The following is a 20760-nucleotide window of genomic DNA, read 5'->3' as shown; positions in this document are numbered from 1 at the left end:
ACCACCTCACAACCTCAGCACATGAGTGTCTCACTCTTACTGTCTCACTCTGCAGGTTTGTGGTAAAAGTTTAAAATGACTCAAGTACCAATATTTCCAGAATACGTTCCAGAAAAAATAAATGTGTTATGGAGTCAAAAAACAGAGTAAATCTGTAGAAGAAGAAAATAAATTTGCAAATTTAAGACAAATAATAAAATAATAATTATAAGCTTTTTCAGTTTTTTTTCCACATTTATTTGTTCATTTTTTTCATGTGAATATTTATTTATATATTTATTTAATAATATATTTTTGCAAATAAACCCGCCCAAAGTCAGTTGATTGACAGCTCGGCCCTTCAAGGAATAACAAAAGTAAAGCGTTAAAAATAATTAATTATCAAATTAAATAAATGCTTGTAAAAAAATATACATACCAAACAAATGTAAGTAATTTAAAGCAAATTGTTTTAAATATTGTAAATGTTGTAAATATTATATGTATATATATACTATTTATATATTTCCAAATTAATTTAAGTCTCTTCTTTTCATGCTACTATATATTTATACTCATCTATTGAACTATTGTACTTATTATTGCACGACATTTATCTGAAAACTTTAGTCACTTTGCAGATTAAAGTTATGTTTTGTTATGTGATACATGTTCTTAGTTTATAAATCTAATCTTTGGTTTTTACTTTATTTTTAATCTCTGGTGTTAATTTTACTCTTTTGACTTTTATTGATTGATTTTCTCCATTTTATTGATTTATATTGATTTTTTCTATCTCAGTGTTAAACGGATCCAATTCTATCCTTTGTCCACACGAGGGCACTTCATCACTTCATCACTTCATCACTTCCTCACTTCCTCAGTTCCTCACTTCCTCACTTCATCACTTCATCACTTCATCACTTCAGGGTTCTTTCATTTCAGGTGAGCTGTATTCTGTTTATATTGGGATTAAATACACTTAAAAAGACAGAGAAGTGATTTCATTTGATTAAAAAATGTTTTTTTAAAGCTGAAAAATAGAAATTAATTATCATCAAAACATTTTTTTTTATATTCAAGTTAATACAAAAATCCCCACAAACATTCGTCACTTCAAAATAAAATAACTTTCTAGAAAGTTTTCAAAGTTTAAACATTTGAAATAAGGTGCATAAAAGATATTCTGATTTGAAACACAGAGATGTGAGATAATACTAATCATCATAAGTTTGAGGCATGACATTTGTTTTGTATCATACAATTCATACAGGAAGTGCTCAAAATTAAAATGTGATTAATTTGAATTAATCTTGAGTGTAAATAGATTGAAGAAGAGCAGCAGAAATGATCTTTAAAGAGAGTTTTCAGTCTCCGTGCTCTGATGCGTTGGAGGCGTCTTCATGGCATCAGAAGGGCAGTTTACTTTGGAGGGGCAGCTTCCTCTTCAGGGTCAGGGTGGAGTTGACCTGCTCGGCCGACAGCAGGGTGTGCCACTGAGCGACCGGCCGCCGCGGGTTGGACAACATGTCGGCCCAGTGCCTCAGCTGGTTCCCCGAGGCGTCGCAGCCCAGGAAGATCTTCCCCATGGCGTCGTTCCGGGACACGGCGTCGTGGTCCCACACGGAGATCACCAGGTGCACCCTCTGGGGAGCAGGAGAGGTCGTCTCTTTAGATCAAGATCCACTAAACAGCTGTTTGTCTGGGGTTGTTTCTTATTAATACGTTCATTTTAATGTTCTTCCGTTCCTCAGGCAGCCGTTGGATTTGAGTAACTTAGCTCACTTTAAAGCAGAATTAACAGTAAACTAAAAATAAAATGTAATTCCGGGATTTCTTTAAAGGTATTTTAAGGAGATAATGTTTAATGGATGACAAGTTATTTTTTATGTGAATAAAGTTTTTTTAAAGAGTAAAATAAAGATGCAAATTCATGGTATTATGAATAATAATAAATGAAGAGATCAATTCCATGTTTAGGAGCTTTTTAAGGAGGTCAAATCTTTTCAGATTGTAAAAAACTATTAATATATGAAAAGGGTGATATTTGCTGAATTCCTTACAGATACCTGAAGATATTAAAGAATATTAAATATTCTATGAGGCGACATTCAAACAATATTCATGTGACCAACATTAAGCAAAACACAACACTTCCTGCTGCTTCACAATAAAAGCATTAAACTGGATGATTTTTATTGTGAAGAAGTTAGTAAATGTCTGGTCCTCGTCACTAAATAGATCCTTATTAAACACGTTGGACTGTGTAAACGTGTAAACGTTCAAAACAAAGATGATTAAATCTGTCGGCTTGTATTTCTAAACGCTCACCTGGATTTGGTCGAAGGACACGTCGAAGGTGAAGGACTCGTTGTAATACGGGTTCAGCGTCTTCTTCTTAATCGACGTCTTCCTTTTCTTCCACTTTCTCTTGTCCAGAGCCAGCTGCACCTTCACGTACGGATCTGCAGACGAAGAGCTCGTGAGATTCACGCGTAGAAACTAAATGGAAATGAATTAATAATTGTTCAAAAAGATGAAATGTCTCTTTACTTGTCTGAGGAGTAATAGAGCCTGGAACTCAAATAAAAAGACAAGAAAATACACATTTTAATAAAATATGTAAATGATTTAAAATCTCACAATGTTTTGAAATAATTAGAAATATTTTGGGATTTACACCAAAAGCTCATTATTCTTTGGTTTCTCTCAATTTGATTGATTGTTTATTGACAGGTTTAGATTTTCAACTGAAGAAGGTAATAATTCATGTTTTTATTCTTCGATGTGTCGACAATTAAAACAGATTAAACACCAAGTTTGATTGTAATCCCTGAATTCCACCATTAAAAAGAGAAGATTTATTATCGATACCTCATCAAAACAACCCAACACCAGTTTGATTGATATTCGCTGGATTGCACAAAGAAATGTGATGGAGGAAGATGATGTTAGCCAGCGGTGAAGGTTTGGTTAAAGGCACTGAGGACTTCTGTTCACGCTCAATGAACTCAGACTGTTAATGTCACATTTCTCTACGGCTGAATCAGAGAATCAAACGCCAGCAGCTCAGAGCGACTTTCCTCACCTTCAGATGTGAACCGAGGTTCTGCTTTCTGTCACATTGTAACATTTCAGTCCATTAGTTTTCGTTCCACATTAATGCGAACGAGTTAAAGAATTATACACGACACCAACTGCGTCACGCCAACGTCCCACTGTCATCGTCATCACCGCCTACGTCATCGCCTACGACCTGTCGCCGTCGCCTACGACCTGTCGTCGTCGCCTACGACCTGTCGTCGTCGCCTACGACCTGTCGTCGTCGCCTACGACCTGTCGCCGTCGCCTACGACCTGTCGCCGTCGCCTACGACCTGTCGCCGTCGCCTACGACCTGTCGCCGTCGCCTACGACCTGTCGCCGTCGCCTACGACCTGTCGCCGTCGCCTACGACCTGTCGTCGTCGCCTACGACCTGTCGTCCTTGTCGCCGTCGCCTACGACCTGTCGTCGTCGCCTACGACCTGTCGTCGTCGCCTACGACGTCGCCTACGACCTGTCGTCGTCGCCTACGACCTGTCGTCCTTGTCGCCGTCGCCTACGACCGATCGCCGACTGATTTTCGCTGTTGCCTACGAACCGTTGGCGCCTGAATCCCGTCGTTGCCTCCAACCTGTCGTCATTGCCTTCATCCCATCGTCGCCCCCACGTCCCGTTGCCGCTTACGTCCCGTTTAAAAGAAATCGGACCTCATCCTTTGCTCATTTCAAATATTCAATAGTAATTTATAAATCTTGCTGACTTGCTGAAAGAAGCTTTGCAGTGACCCTAAACTTCTCTTTTGGAGGACTGAATGATTTGGATGAAGTCTGACCTGAAGACCCTCCGGTGTCCATGCTCTTCAGGCCTTTGGCCTCCAGCACCACCAGGGTCAGCTTGGAGGCGGTGGGAACGTAACGCAGAGAGAAGCAGATGTCGCCCAGGTTCTCCTCCTGCAGCACACATGAGAAGGAAATGTGCAATTACAGGTGCTATGTCAATACAATTAATATCTTTATTAATATGAATACTATTATGAATATTAGTATTATTGTCATTATTATGATTATTTAATTATTATTACTATTATTTTATATCGGAGACTCGAGACTAATTACATTCTGTTTGTTTTTTCTTTCATATAAATACAGCAGTTGTTTTATGTCAGATGGAATTCAAACGGTTACAATTCTGAAAATGAAGTTTATGAAAAGATTTGACTCCATTAATCTCTATTTAATCTATTAATATATAATTTTATGGCAGTTTTTGACGCGGCCATCAGAGCAACTTTTTTAAAGCGAGGACAAATTAATTAGCATATTCACAGATTGTGGATTTATTAATGAGGGTGGAGGCGTAGACGGTATTTAAATTTCACTTTTTAACTTCGTTATTTCACTTTTTTTGCAGAAAGGAGTCACGTCTGGCTACCATCTGAGTCTGAGTGGAGTTCAAAGAGGTTAAACATGTCTTCTGATGTGCAGTAGAGTATTTTCTGAAGCAGACGGTTAGTTTTTAAGGATTCTATGAACACCTTCACAACAGTAGGAGGTGCTGTCAAACACTAGAGATTAATCTTTCAGAAGAACACTGTAGATCTGAAAATAACAGTACAAAGTATTCAAACTACAAAAACAGCAACTAGGTTGTAAAAAAAACAAAACAACAATCTAGAGTGAACGACGGGAACAACGACAAAGAAAAACCTCAAACTTGGCGGGCTCGGCGAGGTCCTGCCACTCCTCGATGACGTGGTTCCAGTCCACGTCGCAGAGCTCGACTCTGAGCTCACCGATGATGTTGTGTTTGGAGAATCTGTTGAAGTCAAAAATCTGCATCACCACCGTCGACTTCAGCAGCGACGACTTTGATATCTGAGGAAATAATAATCCCAGAGGAGAAAGAGTCTCGGGTTAAATATGACTCCAGATCACCACCATTTATTGATGCCTTAGACTGCTAGATATTGTTCAATATCCCCAAAAAAACAGAGTTCCAAAAATAGAACTTAAAGAATTTCCAAGATTCAAATTTAGAAATTTCAAAAAGAAATTTATGAACAAGAATTTGGATAATCTCTGAGATTAAAGTGGTCAAATTAAGAGAAAACTAAAATATATATAAAAGATATTCTCTGAGATTATCGTGGTCAAATTTACAAGAAAAAAAACTTGAATATTCTCTTGGATGAAAGTGGTAAATTAAGGAGAACAAATTTAGATATTTGCTGAGATTTTAGTGGTAAATTTAGAATAAAGAACAATAACAGATATTGTCTATTCTCTTCTTCTCTGAATAATACCCCTCTTCTACGGCTCGAGAACTCTTTTCTCTTTCAGATGCAATGGCCCCAACACGTCAAAGACTTCCTGGTGCGTAAAAAACCGATTCTGATTCCAGACCTGCCGATACTTTCCTCGACCGCCTCGTACCTGGAAGCTGAACCGTTCGTTGAAGGCGGGGTTCAGCGTGTTTTTGAACACTTTGGTCTCAAAGGTTTTGGATTTGTCGGGGCAGGTGTAGACTTTGACGTACGGGTCCGAGCTTCCTCCGAGGTCCATGGCCTTCAGGCCGTCGGCTTGTTTAATTCCGACCGCGAGCTGTGACAGACGGACAGGAAACAGACAGGAGATTAACCTTTAGTGACACCATGAGTTAAAGGGGAAGTCTTAAGCTGTATGCAATTTCATACAAAGTCAAGGCAAAGACGCGAAATCTTGCTGGGTGGTGCGAATGACACTGTGTCATATTTGTACAGTCGAAACTATGTGTAAAGATGTAGCTGTATAAACCAGAGTCGACTCTGCCGTATTTACGGCTATATGACGGTATTCTGAGTGCTGATGGAGCAGCTACAATGTTAGCATAGCCTAGCCACGATCGATCCAGACTCCATTCAGAAAACAAGCATTTTAAAAATTGTTTGCTTTTCGTCTTGCGGAGAAAACTAACAAAACGTGAATTCTGACTTTTACAAATTAGTATTATTATGTTGTTATTTTGGCATCATTTTTATATGTTTAATGCAATTAAATTATAGCAAAACCTTCTTATTTTGGGTTCATACAGCTGTAGTAAACAGCCGATGTAGCTCACTAGCTTCAGTGAATACAGCTCGGTGAAATTCACGGATGATGATATGAACCAGACAAGTAGGCGTTTAGTAACGTCAAGTGATGTCACTTGAGTCAGCGTCGCTTAAAGACTACAAGTCTTTTCAAAATAAAATAATCTGGAAGGTTTGGATTTAGAAAGAAGTGAGACCTCTGTAGCCGCTGATCAGGCTCCAGGCTACATTAGCCGCTAACGAGCACAACACACCTGCACTTACAAGTTGCACTGTGGGTAATGTAGGCGCCTTGTTTTGACAAGGAAGAAGAATACGTGGAACAAGATATCTCTGATTCTGCTGCAATCGATTTCGACTCTTTTTTGTTTTAAACCGTCCGCGTCGAGTCTGTCAGCGTTGCGGGAGTGAAATGATTGAATCAGTGGAGCCCTGTGATGACGCAAAGGGACAGCGTGGAGGCTCAGAGGTGGGATGTGCTGGTTTAAACACCTCAGACTGAGCGGCGTTGTAGTCCAGAGAGTAGAGCAGCTTTCCTCTGTACTGTTTGGTCGATCCGTAGCCGACATCCGCCACATCGGGCTGAACCTGTCGGAGTGCAGGAAACACATCAGCACACCTGTTTTATTTAACAGAGAATAAGTCACAGGACGGACCCCAAGTGCAGACATAAGTTGTGGCCACACAGTTAAACAATGAACTCAAACGGACTATAAAACCCCTCGTTCATTGATTCTGAACACACCCAGCTGATCGTCCGACTCTCAAACTGTTTTCACGTTGTCGTTTGTCAGCGATAGTGAATCGTGTCATCAACATAGAGTCGGATTCCCCCCTCAGGCGGCGCTCACCAGAGCTGTGGTGGTTTTTCCGTTCACTTCGTTCAGGTTGATCTTCTCGTTCTTCTTCTGCCGCTTCTTCTTGTTCCCTTTGCAGCAGCACTTACAGCAGATACACAGGCAGCAGATCAGAATCAGCAGAACGCCGGCCACAAAGATGGCGTAGATCGCCCATCGAGGCACTGAGGGAGACGAGGAGGTGAAGCATAACAAGCTGATTAAACAGCATCATTGTTACACAGGTGAGCTTTGGTCTGAGGAAGCGTCTTAAAGCTGCATTCTCTCTAGTGTCCACCAGGGGGCGACTCCTCTGGTTGTATAGAAGTCTATGAGAAAATGACTCTACTTCTCTCTTGATTTATTACCTCAGTAAACATTGTAAACATGAGTTTATGGTCTCAATCTCTAGTTTCAAGTCTTCTTCAACACAGCATGATGTTCATTTAGTAAATGATGGTCCATTTAGAGTCACACAGACCATAAAGCAGGGGATGCTTTAGGGGCGAGGCTACACGGTGATTGACAGGTCTCTACCACGGCGTTGTCCGGTCTGGGAGTTGTCCGTGTTTTCGTCTCACAACTTTAACTCGTTCACAGTGTTTGAACTTCAAGAAAGTTAATTGTAACATTCTGGTCGACTACAAATATCTTTTTCAGTGTTTAGTTGTAGCTCCACCCTCTGGTGTCACTTCTGGTTGCATAAAAACCAAGATGGCGACAGCGAAAATGCAGAATTTGAGGCTTCAAAACCTCAGTCCACAAACCGATGGGTGACGTCAATGTGACTACGTCCACTTCTTATAAACAGTCCGGCTGGTCACAGTGAAAGGCTGCTCGAAAATGTTCACATTTTAATACACAACTACTTACTTACTTACTTCTGATACTTTAAGTACATTTTGCTAATAACATTCCTGTACTTTTGCTGAAATGGAATCTTAAATAAATGTTTACTTGTACTGGAGTATTTTAAGACAGTGAGCACTTCTTCCTCCTCTGATTTTTGTCTCTAAACTTTGGGTTTGGTTGAAGCTGCAGCTCGGAGACTCACGGGGAATCTTGTTGAGAAGGTCGCTGACGAAGTTTCCGGCCGGGTTGAGGGTGGAGTTGGTGTGGGTGGTGGTGGAGTAATTGGTCAATGGCAGGGTGGTGGTGAAGGAGTTTGGTGACGAGCGGAAGGCCGGCATGATGAGGAGGACGAAGAGCAGATCTGTGGAGGAAAGAGAAGAGAAAAGAGAGTCAGTCTGGAAGAAACTAAACTACGGTGGAACTAAGTACATTTACACAAGTAATGTACTGAAGTACTTGAGTATTTCCATTTTGCTGCACTACATTTACTTAAAACCTATAGTTAGTTACTTTTATATATATATATATATATATAAAACAAAACATACGCTATGTTGTTGTTGCTCCTATTTTGTTTTGAGTATTTTATCAACACATAAAAGAAGTAAAGTTAAGTTCCGTCATCTTTCAGTTAATCACAAACATTATTCCTACAAAAAACATAAACACGTCTCCATTTGTTACGGCGCTGGCTCCATAAATTAATTTGATATTTCATTGAACCGGAAACAAACTAAACGAGGTTCTGTCTACAACCAGACGTCAGATCACACCAAAACAAACGGATCATTAAAATAATAACAAAAAAGAAAAATTATATTTTAGAAAAAATTGAAAAGAAACATAATGTACACTTTTAAAATACTTGTATATTATACTTTAATATTTCCATTTTACTGCACTACATTCATTTAAAACTTTTAATTGATCTTTTTATAGATAAAATGTTGATGTTGCTGCTGCTTACTAATTCATTTGTATATTTTTAAAATGTTCTTTACACAGAAAGGAAACTTTAGTTCTTTCATCCTTCAGTTCATCACAAACATTCAACATCAGCACAGTTTTCATGCAAAACAGCAGCTAAAGTTATTGAAGTAGAAGAATAAAGTAGAATATATTGGAAATTGTAAAGGTACCTCAAAAACTCAAGTGCAGTACTTGAGTAAATGTACTTAGTTACTTTCCACCACTGCCTAACAACGGTGACGTATAAAATCAAACAAACATCAAGAAACCCTGAAATTCCGACATGACGGTGAAACTCCACCTTCAGGCCTCCACCATGAACAAACACGAACACATGAATCAGGTCTGATTCTCACTCCGATAACGACGACAAAGGAATCCGTCTGGTTGAGTCAACAGGCCTGGAAGCAACAGCTCACTGCAGAATACAGTCACCTGAACCCTAAAACCAGGTCTGGACCCTCAAAACACACTCTTCAAACGGTCTTTAACTTACAAAATACAACACTTTCCAAAAGAAACGCTCACTGATGCATCCAGACTGGACCCACGCACCACACACTGGTTCTCACTGGTCTGGACTGGTTCAGGAGTCCTGTCAGAGTCACGCATGCTTCTTCTTACTTTGACTTTCTTTAACATATAGTTTGGATGGTTTTAAAGGAGCGTCGTCGTGATTCTATTTGACACTTCCATAAAGTCGGAGGACCCACAAGAGAAAGAAGAAGAACGGTTTAAAACAGCAGAGTTTAAGATGTCTGACTTTTAGTACAAAGCGATAAAGCACATGGCTCATAGTTCCAAAAACACTGGAGCCTACATTTCCCACAATGCAACTGATGGCGCTCTTATTCAACTTTTCCCGCAGCGCACGGGTTTTAATGGCTCCAGACAACCTGGAGGTCGGAATTTTCCCGGTTGAAATTTCCAACTTTCGACCTGCAAACGTTCCAGATGCCAAAACGTAAACAAGAAACATGGCCGACGGCCGACGGCGACACGTCTCTCAGCTGAGCTCCTCATTCATTTGGCATTTTTAAAGTTTCCCAGATAACGTTCGTTCAGAGACTTTTACCAGCTAACAACGTAGCGACATATGTTGAAACCAATTTACATGCAGAAAGGTTTTACTATTTGACAGTATGTATTATTGTAATTAAATACAGACAAATGTACTTAACGCTGCCTTTTGGTTGACGCTTAACTATTTACAGCGTGCTCCTTGTTGTTGTGTGACGTCGGAAAACTGCTTTTAGGAACTCAGACTCAGAGTGATATTCGTTAGCAGTCGGTGAGCTAACTAGCTAACGCGGCCGCTAACGGGACAATAAGCTCACAAAGATTGTTCATCAAATATATTTTTACAGTCGACTCCTGTCGGCTGTGATGGACCGAACAGTTTGAAGATTCGATCTTAACGTTGACACTTGAATTTTAAATGAACATTTGAATGTATTTGTGTCGGACACAGATCAGGCTGAACTAAGATGATTCATATTTGACTGTTTGTAGACATAGATCCTAATCGTGGCTGCATGATCGTTCTAAACTGTTCTAATAACTTCAGAGCGTTTTAAAGTCAAAAAGACAAACTTTATTATAACTTACATGTATTTACCTACAATAACAAACACAACCTTTTTGTTTTAGGGTGATCATAAATTAGGAAAGATATTCAAACGCTTCATTCAAATAAAACTAAAGAACATTTGCTACATTCTAACTGATCTCCATCGAGCATCGTTACTGTTGAAGTAAAGACTAAACTCTCACGGAGAAAAGACGGAACATTTTACTCACTGATGGAGAGTTTGACAGAAACGTCGACATCCCGACTCGCTGATGAAGAGTCGTGTTGGAGAACGAGTGAAGAGGAAGAAGAGGAAGGAGGTGAAGAAGAGGAAGGAGGTGAAGAAGAGGAAGGAGGTGACGTCACACTGAGACTTTTTAGGAAAGAAAAGAGCAACAACAAACCTTCTGAACAGAGAGAGGAAACGTCTCCTCCCTTCATCTCCATCAACACCTCTGTGTACTCACACACACTCACAGCATGTACCAAAGTACTAACACGGTGTACAAATACTCTGTGACAAGTAAAAGTACTGCATTCAAAATCTCACTGAAGTAAAAGTACAAAAGTAAAAGTACTCATTCTGCAGAATAACATATATTATAGTATTGGATTATAACTATTACATTGAAACAATGTATGAATGTGTTCATCACTTCAATGTCAAAGGAGGAAAATATTCTGAAGACAGCGAACACTTAAACTGATATTGATTCTGTTAGGAGTCTAAAATACAGCAGTACATCTACTGTAGTAATACTCTGAGTATGTAGAAGTACCTCAACCAGCCTCACTCCTACACGTCACTACTGGTCCTTTAATCATCATCATGATGATAATAATAATGATGATAATCTCTTTTTACACGGCTGAACTCAGAGTAAAACATCTCAGAGTTCCAGATCGACCACCATAATAAACACCTGTAAACAGTGACCTCACCGTCACGTCACACCTCACTGAAGGACTCACTTCCTGTGTTGGAGCTGAACGTCGGCACCAGATGAAGACTTAAAGCTCTCGTTCTCTTCACGATGAACAGAATCTCTGTTAAAGTGTTTTTATCTTCACACAGACCAGATACTGAAAAACACGGTTCCTCAACTGGAAGAAGAGCCGACGGCTTCACAGACGCATCGTGTCGGTTCAATCAAAGAGTCAAACAACCAATGAAGACGTCACATGAACACCGGACAGGACATGGAGAGTAAGAGTGAATAACAACAGAATAACAACAGAAAGGTGGAGACGTGGAAGTATTAAGGTAATGGAGGGATGGAGTCAATAAAAGAAAGGGAGGTCTGGAAGAAGAGATGGAAAGAAGTGGAAGACGAGAAGAAAGGTGGAAAGAGAAGGAAACTAAAGGACTACAAACAATAAAGAAAGAGAAGAAGAGCTGATAGACGAGCAGCGAGAGTCCGTTAATAAAGAAATAAAGAATAAAAGAGTTTAACAGCACCTGACTCACGATGACGCTTTCTGTCCAGAAGTTTTATTTCCTTTTAATTAAATCTCATTTCTTCTTCTTCTTGTGTTCAGTCGGCTGAATGTTCTGTTTGTTTTCTGTCCCGTTGAACTTCAGTCGTCATCTTCAACTCTGACAGTGAGACGACTTCAAGCTGCAGCAGCACCACGCCTGCTGAACACACACACACACACACACACACACACACACACACACACACACACACAAACACTAGTTCAAACAGAGGTGGAGTCGTTGCTAAAATACCAGTTATTCTAATACGCGTCATGAAGTCTTGATGTCAGTAAAGAGAATAAAGTTCCTTTAATTAAACAAAGAGACGTTTTATTTGAATTCAAAGATTAAACTTCTGGATTGATTCATTAAATTAGTTTTTTACCATTTAATCCACTTATGTTTATATCTTTAAAAATGTATCTTCACTACATATATACACAATCATATATATATATATTATACATAATCATATATATATATATATATTATACACACATATGTATTTATATTATATACATACATATATTTATACACATATAAATATTTGTTTTATTACTTTTACTGAAGAGAACTCACTAAAGTAAATCAGTCGACGACGTCAGTAAAGTAAAGTTCCACTCGGAGGTTTTGTTGAACAGCATTTTATTTGATTAGTTGATGATAAACAGAGCAGGCCAGAGCCAATCACAGCGCAGCAATCAGAGCAGGAAACTCGTCTCCTGAAGTCCCGCCTCCTTTAAGGTGAATCCACAGCAGCTTGTTGTTCTTAAAGGTTCCGCTCGATGGCGCCAGTAAAGGGTTAAATTCTCCACATGGAACCTTTGAAGCTTCATAAATGAATCAGCTGAACTGTTCAAATCTTAATCCTCATTTTGTTCCTTCAATTCAAAAACTTTAAACCAAATCAGAAATAATCCTCAAACTCAAGGTGCACTTACGAGCTTCTCTCCGGAGCTTTCAACCACAACTCGGTGAATTGCTGTTATGACAAAAACACGCCAGTGAGGAGATCTTAAAAAAATGTGTTTAAGTACAAATGATGATGATTCTGTGTAGTTAGTTTCCTGCTTCAGTGGAACTTAACTTATTAAGTTAAGTTAGTTAAAAGTATTGATTTTGGGGGAACAAATGATTTAAAAGAGGTTTAACATAATTAATATAGTTCCCATTTTAAAAAAGCTTCTTCTGCGTTTCTTGTTTTCATATTTAATATATATATATATATATATTATATATATATTATATATATTAAATATGTAATCCAGCGTTGAATCAGCTGCTGTGATTCATCCGACTGAAGCTCAACATTTGAACGGTTTCCTGCTGCGATCACGCGTCACATTTGTGCCGTTAAGTTCTGTAAAAAAAGAAACTTCCTTTACAAGAGAAAGCCGCCCAGACAATAATAATAATAATATGTATACCTCTATGTGCTGTAAATGAATAATACGCTCTTTAAACTATGTGTTCGACCCTCCGTTATGGTTTTATTGAGAACATTTAAATAAGATATAAATGTGGGACAGTTTGGATGAACACAGAGGATCCGCTGGGTCTGGATGAAGCTTCCTTGTTTCCTGCTTCCTGGTTCCTCCTCTTGTTATGTACACTGAAGGTGAGACAGCCGGAGATCAGAAGTTGATCGCTTTGCCGAAGGAGGCGGCGAGGTTCGCTTCTCTGAAGGCCTCCGACACCGTCTGCAGGAGGAGGAGGAGGAGGAGGAGGAGAGGAGGAGAGGAGAGGAGGAGAGGAGGGAGGAAGAAGGATGAAAAGGAGAAAGAGAAGAGAGTTGAGTTTTAGTTTCAGTCTGGTTGTGTTTTAACTGGTTATATTTCTTTTTCTCTTATGATCTTTTGTGTGCGTGTGTGTGTGTGTGTGTGTGTGTGTGTGTGTGTGTGTGTGTGTGTGTGTGTGTGTGTGTGTGTGTGTGTGTGTGTGTGTGTGTGTGTGTGTGAGTGTGTGTGTGTGTGTGTGTGTGTGTGTGTGTGTGTGTGTGTGTGTGTGGACATACAGGGTGGGCGTGGCAGACTCTGGCGATGTCCTCACAGGAAGCTCCGTACTCCATGGCCAAAGCAGCTTCATTGATCATCTCTCCGGCCCCCTGCAGAGAAACAACGAAACGCGTGTGAAACACTAGAATCAGGTCATACAGGTTATAATGCTAACATGCTACAAGTGTGCACGTTACACTAACCGTGTTAGCAGAGCACAGTACCGGTTTAGCAGTTAGCATGCTAACTGTGGGGCGTGTTAATGTCAGCATGTTGCCATGCTAGCTGTGAGCATGCCAACACGCTAAATGTTACATCCTTACATTAACGACCAATGACGTTTAACCTGCACTTTAAGATATGTTAAGATGCTAATATTTAGCTCAAAGTACAACTATGATATGTCCTAAAGTGGCCACCGTACGGTACGGGTCACGTGTGTAGATGATGCACCTAATGTGGAACCAATGTTCACAAACGCGACACTTTAAGCCGGACGCTGTTAACGACATATGCTGTGGTTAGCACAACAAGCTAATTGGCATGCTAACTTCCTTATAACCAATCATGCTTCTTATCACAGCTTAGGAAAGCACGTTGCTGTCGCCAGATGAGCGACAACTTTGATTTAGCATGCTAGCTAGCTGGCTAACCAGCCGCTAAATGAGTAAAACAACTTAGTGCTTCATCCACACACTCTTGTCACAACGTGAGAAAGCACATTGTTCCCGTCAGATGAGTGACAACTGTGGTCGGCTCATTTTCGGTAACCAGTGTAGCATTAAAGCATTGGTGGAATTAGCGAGATAGCTAGCTGCATAATTCCACCATGCGTTAATGCTACCTAGCAGCCGCTGGTTAGTATAGTAGCCTAGTTTGCTGATTCCACTCTACTTTAATGCCAACTAGCATACAGCTCAAGAGTTAGCTAGCTAACTTGCTGATCCCACCATGCTTTAATGCTACATGTAGCATTAGGAGTTTTCCTTCTGCTTATTTGGGCGTTTCGGCATCAAAATGTGGAACATAGCAGCCCCGAAAACCTTTAACTTGATCAACTACAAACAGCAACTCGAGATCTACAGCAGGACTGAAAATGGCCGCCGGTCGTCTGCTCGGTGATTCAAAGTCAAGTCTTACGGTTCCCACGATGTGAGCTCCCAGCATCCTGTCCGTCTCCTTGTGGGCGATGATCTTCACCATGCCGTCAGTGTCGGCGTTGGTCTTGGCTCGGCTGTTGGCGGCGAAGGGAAACTTGCCGACTTTGTACGGGACGCCCTGGAGGAGGAAGAGGAGGAGGAAGAGGAGGAGAGGATCGTAAAAGCACTGCTGGAAAACATCTTTCTTATACTGAAGATAATCCACAGACGTGCTGTGAGCAGCTTCATGAAGGAAAGCAATTATTAACGCAACGTTCACAACTTGTTTCTGCTGCACCCAAGTGGCCAATATGAGTAATTACAAGATTTACACATCGGTTATATTTGATCTGTAGACAGCTGTACTATCATCCTCCTCTTCCTCCTCCTCCTCCTCACCTCCTCTTTGATCTGCTCCTCCGTCTTGCCCACCCAGGCCACCTCCGGGTGCGTGTAGATGACGGAGGGAACGCAGTTGTAGTCGATGTGCACGGCGCCGCCGGCCATTCCCTCCACGCTGATGATGCCCTCGTCCTCGGCCTTGTGGGCCAACATCGGGCCGGCGACCACGTCGCCGATGGCGTAGATGCTGAAAGGAGGACGAGAGTTTATTTACGCTCCGTTTCATTCTGTAGTTCATGGTGTCAAATTAAAACCAATGATGCATAATAGTAATTAAAGCTTTATGTAAAGCTGCAGAACTTTTAACTTAGTTTCTAATCTCTCAAACTTTAATCAAAGGAACTGAAACAAAAGTTGCATTTATTAAAATCAATAATTGATGATTTATATGATGAAGAAGCTCCATCTTACTGCAGATATAAATCACTGCACTAATATGTATTTAATGCGTGTTATGAGCCACATTTCTATACATAAATAACATTTTATCATATCACTATTACTGTTCTGCGTTGATATTGATGCTAAATTAATTTATATTATAAGTTTTCTTTGAACTGTGATGATTATTTAAGACGTGTTTTCATCGTAGGGAGTCTGGTTTAGTTGACCAATAAGCTGTAAGCTGTTTTATTGTCTCCGTGTCTCCCGGTGGTACCTGGGGACTTTGGTCTGGAAGCGGTTGTTGACGGGGATGCGTCCTCTGTTGTCCAGCTCGATGCCGACGGACTCCAGACCCAGGTTCTGTGTGAACGGCCGTCTGCCGATACAGACCAGCAGCACGTCGCACGTCAGAGTCTCGTTCTTCCCTCCGGCCGCCGCCTCCACCCTGAGACACCAACGCGTGGGTTACACACGGCTGCTTTACTTTTAAAAAGAACAGATTCGGGGCGTTTTCTGGATTTTTTTTTTTTACTCACGCCACGTCGATCTTGCCATCGGGCCTCTTGGTGGCGCCCATGACTTTGGTGCCGAGCTTGAACTTGAGGCCCTGCTTCTGCAGGATGCGCTGGAAGCTCTTGGACATCTCCATGTCGATGCCCATGCCGCCCACGTGGCCCAGGAACTCCACCGCCGTGACTTTGGAGCCCAGACGCTGCCACACGGACCCCTGCAGCAGGACGGGAAGACCAACAACGGCGTGACTTCAGGGAACGTTTAACGCTGAAGACGTCGCTGTAGTTTAAAAAGCTTGTGCAGGAACAAAGCTGTTATTGGAGCGTTTAGCGAGGACGTCATGATATTATTGGATGGTACTAACTCACACTAGAACAAGTCAATACATATGTCAATACCAAACGTCCGTTATCAGTTTATGATCCCTGTTTTGAGCTTTTCCTCTGTTTGAGTCTCTAAAGTACTTTTATGTCTCCGGTTCTAAATGTGTGATCCCTCAGCTGTGGCTACAGGCTGCTGTAGCGCGAGTTCTAGGCTCTGATTGGACAGAAGAGATGCTGACCAGCTCCACTCCGATGACTCCGGCTCCGATCACGATCATCTCCTCTGGAACCTTCTTCAGGGACAGAGCTCCTGTAGACGACACAACGGTCTCCTCGTCGATCTGAGAGAGAAAGAAAACACGTTACACGTTTCATTTTCACAGATTTAACTCCAGTACGTTGAGGAAACGGTCCTTTATATATCATCAGACTATGATCTGGTGATGAATGCCCCAAAAGTTCAGCGTCTCCCGGCTTCATGGAGTCCTACCTGGATGCCGGGGAAAGGCATGACCTCGGAGCCGGTGGCGATCAGGATGTTCTTGGTGTTGATCACCTGCTCGCTGCCGTCTGCTGTCACGGCCGTCACCTGGTTCTTACCGCTCACCCTCCCGTACCCGCTAACGTGGGTCACCTGAGGGGAGGGGGGGGAGAGGGTTACATTTAGAGAGAGACAGAGAGACAGAGAGAGAGAGAGAGAGACAGAGACAGAGACAGAGACAGACTGACTTTGTTCTGTTTGAATAGATGAGCGATTCCTCCGGTCAGAGCCTTAACGGCTCCGCTCTTCTGAGCCATCATCTTCTCCAGGTTCAACGTGAGCCCTGAAACTGAGAGACAGACGTGGAGTCAGCATTTATCCTGAAGAGACGACAGTGACATCCAACGTGAATAACAGAGTTATTGTTGAGCCGCTTGGTCTCAAACGTAAGACCTAACCGTGTTAACGGTTTCTTACTCTCGATGCCTCTGCTTTCGAAGTCCTTGCCGTGAGCCATGTGGTAGAAGTAGGAGTTGTTGAGCAGAGCCTGAAGACACAAACATCCAGTCAACGGTGGTTCATGTTTCATCATCTTAACCCACGAGGTGCTTCATGTATCTCATGTTCCACTAAATGAACTAGATAAACTATGTAAAACAGGATAATGTTGCTGTCGCTCAAACCACAGAAGAAGAAAACCAGCTGATCACCTTGGAGGGGATGCAGCCGACGTTCAGACAGGTTCCCCCCAGAGTGGCGTTCTTCTCCACACACACCACCTGTCAAACAGCTGCGTTATTCACCAAAATATAATATATTCCATCAGCGAGGATAAGACAGAAATAACCCTCAGATATAAGATCACAAATAATACGTTCATGTTCTGAAAACGTGGATCAAACTGTTGTTTTCAGACCGTTGTTGTAATTATTAGATATTCTGCAGACTTTATGAGAAACATGCAAACAGATTTCATTTAATTAATTACTTTCCAGCAAGATAACAATGATCAAACAAGCACAGATGCATCTTATCAGGGTTCAAATAGGATTCACAATTAGTAGAGCAAAGAATATTTAATAGATTTGTGTGTTAACATGAATTAGTGCGGGACAATACATCGGCTTTATATCTATGTCTATATATTGACAATAACAATACGTATTATATATATATATTATATATTATATGGTTACCTTGAAGCCGAGCTGCGCCGCTTTGATGGCAGCGACGTAGCCGCCTGGGCCGGAGCCCACCACCGTGACGTCTGCATCAACTACGGAGGCAACGCGGCAACTTTTATCAACAGAACAACAGAGAATGTATCCCTCACTCATGAAGAGCTGAGAGAACTAGTTCAGAGTCCTACGATAGAACGTTATCGTAGGATGAAGTTATAATAAACGATGTTTTCAAGTCTCTCGTAAGTTCACATTCAGTCCAGTGTCTCCTAAACGTAAACACAGTTCAAAGAGTCTCGTGCCGTCAACACAGCCGGTGATCAGATGTACGAGCAGACTCACTTGCTGCTTTGTCGGCGTAGGTTCTGACCGACAGCACCGAGGCTCCGTGCAGTTTGCAGGGAAGGTGGTGGCTCCTCTGTGACGGGAAGACAGAAAACAAACCTTAAAACAAGATGGTCGCACACACACAACGATCAAATACAGGGTCACCAACCACAACTAAAGCCAGTAAAGGTAATCCAATCAGTTCCTCTAATAACAAATGAAACATCTCAGCGTTTTCCAGGAAAATCTCAGACTCAACAACCTGCGTGTTATTTGTTTCATGATTTTCCTTGATCAGCCGCTCAAGTGTGTAAAACACACAAACACACAGTGACAACAAGACATCATGAAGCTAACGTCTGCATCACAGTGAAGACATCATGAAGCTAATGTCTGCATCACAGTGAAGACATCATGAAGCTAACGTCTGCATCACAGTGAAGACATCATGAAGCTAACGTCTGCATCACAGTGAAGACATAATGAAGCTAATGTCTGCATCACAGTGAAGACATCATGAAGCTAATGTCTGCATCACAGTGAAGACATCATGAAGCTAACGTCTGCATCACAGTGAAGACATCATGAAGCTAACGTCTGCATCACAGTGAAGACATAATGAAGCTAATGTCTGCATCACAGTGAAGACATCATGAAGCTAATGTCTGCATCACAGTGAAGACATCATGAAGCTAATGTCTGCATCACAGTGAAGACATCATGAAGCTAATGTCTGCATCACAGTGAAGACATCATGAAGCTAACGTCTGCATCACAGTGAAGACATCATGAAGCTAATGTCTGCATCACAGTGAAGACATCATGAAGCTAATGTCTGCATCACAGTGAAGACATCATGAAGCTAATGTCTGCACCACAGTGAAGACATCATGAAGCTAACGCTCTGATTTAAGATAAAGTTTATGTATCCAGAGGACAGTTATACAAAGACAGAAGAGTGCAAATAAACTCTTTATAAAAACATAAATATCATCAATGAGGTGCAAAAAAACAAATGTCAGAAATACATACAGGTGAAATGAGAGGATTGTAAAAAAACAAGTTAAAATCTAATCTGTAGTTAGCATGGAGCTAACGTCACATTAAGGAAACAGGAAATAAATAAGTTTATTAACTAATTAGTAAACTTATAGAATACATGTTTCTGAAGACTTTCTCAAAAAGAGAGAAGCTGTTAGGAATAAATGTGTGAGACGTCACAGCCAGAAGTCTCATAACAGTTAGCATTAGGTAACCACTGCTAACTAGCTTAGCGTGCTAACACCAGCTTAGCATGCTAACATGGTGTGTTGGGAGACGGCTGTCAACTGTAACGACAATTAAATTGACTAGTTAAGTTAACGTTACATCTAGAAACACGTTACCCTTAAACATAATACAAATGTCACGTGAGCTCGTCTCAAAATGTGTGCAGTTAGTAAACGAAGCGCCGCCAGAGAACACTGACGAACGAGCTCCACCAATGCGTTTTAAACATCCAAAACACCAAAATAAGTCTTTTTATTTAAAGGTTTTGTGAATTTAGCTTATGCCGAATTAATAAAAGAGGAAGTATAGAGTTAGTTAATGTATCAAATTGTATTAAGCGATATATTTATTCGCTGACAACCACAACAACCCTGACTCTCCCGTGTGACCGGTGGAGTCTGGCGCTACGTTCTCTCCATACGAGTTAACCAGGCCCGCCGGGCCGTAGGTCTCTAAACATCAGTACCCAGTAACCAGTACCCCTCAGGACCACACTCTAGTCGGACCCAGTTAGAAGCTGCTCCGGACAACACACGCTGGTTAAAATAAATATAATCCGTCCTTACCGTGGCCAGGGAGCGGTATAACTGCGTCCAGCTCTGCTGCATTTTAGCCCGTGTTGTGTCGCCTCTCACCGGATCGGTAACCTACAGCAAGGCCGACGCAGCCAAGGACTACCGTCATTGCGCACGCGCAATACACACCTTCCGTGTATGTCGCCCACATGTGACGTCATTGATTGTGAAAGCTGAAAGATCTTTCTCATCTCGTCACACCGACTCTCTGTTTGGGGAAATACTTTAAAACAAGTAAAACAACAAATACAGTGTTTCCAAAAAATATTGTTTCTGTCCTCTGTGAAATATCCAGAAGTATTCAGATCCGTTACTTTAGTAAAAGTACTAATACGACACTGTGGAAATTCACCACTGCAAGTACAAGTCATGCATT

General features: G+C 41.3%; 2 protein-coding genes across 2 annotated transcripts; both read right to left on the bottom strand.

The window, feature by feature from the left end:
* Positions 1 to 325: 325 nt before the first annotated feature.
* syt8 (synaptotagmin VIII) lies at positions 326 to 11912 on the bottom strand. Its single transcript, XM_079162819.1, has 9 exons — positions 11776 to 11912; positions 7980 to 8138; positions 6941 to 7110; positions 6582 to 6677; positions 5455 to 5622; positions 4729 to 4896; positions 3855 to 3972; positions 2311 to 2444; positions 326 to 1625 (listed from the first exon to the last, which is right to left on the bottom strand). The coding sequence occupies exons 2-9, from the start codon at positions 8113 to 8115 to the stop codon at positions 1389 to 1391; spliced, it is 1227 nt and encodes a 408-aa protein (XP_079018945.1). The 5' UTR covers positions 8116 to 8138; positions 11776 to 11912; the 3' UTR covers positions 326 to 1388.
* Positions 11913 to 12432: 520 nt separating this feature from the next.
* On the bottom strand, positions 12433 to 20498 carry dld (deltaD). The gene is made up of 14 exons (XM_079162797.1): positions 20376 to 20498; positions 18556 to 18631; positions 18229 to 18308; positions 17743 to 17811; positions 17510 to 17579; positions 17281 to 17381; positions 17042 to 17185; positions 16791 to 16892; positions 16252 to 16442; positions 15990 to 16160; positions 15329 to 15518; positions 14931 to 15068; positions 13811 to 13900; positions 12433 to 13496 (listed from the first exon to the last, which is right to left on the bottom strand). The coding sequence occupies exons 1-14, from the start codon at positions 20415 to 20417 to the stop codon at positions 13431 to 13433; spliced, it is 1530 nt and encodes a 509-aa protein (XP_079018923.1). The 5' UTR covers positions 20418 to 20498; the 3' UTR covers positions 12433 to 13430.
* Positions 20499 to 20760: the final 262 nt, after the last annotated feature.

Source organism: Pholis gunnellus, assembly GCF_910591455.1.
Source record: "Pholis gunnellus genome assembly, chromosome: 7".
Classification (NCBI taxonomy): domain Eukaryota; kingdom Metazoa; phylum Chordata; class Actinopteri; order Perciformes; family Pholidae; genus Pholis; species Pholis gunnellus.
This window is presented reverse-complemented; position numbering and strand designations above follow the sequence as displayed.

Coding starts and splice junctions, on each gene's coding strand:
- syt8 (XM_079162819.1), bottom strand. CDS start 8,115: ATGCCGGCCTTCCGCTCGTCACCAAACTCCTTCACCACCACCCTGCCA. Junction 4,897..5,454: donor ACGAACGGTTCAGCTTCCAG/GTACGAGGCGGT, acceptor TTATTTCCTCAG/ATATCAAAGTCGTCGCTGCT. Junction 3,973..4,728: donor CCGAGCCCGCCAAGTTTGAG/GTTTTTCTTTGT, acceptor TGTGTGCTGCAG/GAGGAGAACCTGGGCGACAT.
- dld (XM_079162797.1), bottom strand. CDS start 20,417: ATGCAGCAGAGCTGGACGCAGTTATACCGCTCCCTGGCCACG. Junction 17,580..17,742: donor TCGGCTGCATCCCCTCCAAG/GTGATCAGCTGG, acceptor TTGTGTCTTCAG/GCTCTGCTCAACAACTCCTA. Junction 16,443..16,790: donor GAGTCATCGGAGTGGAGCTG/GTCAGCATCTCT, acceptor GTCCTGCTGCAG/GGGTCCGTGTGGCAGCGTCT.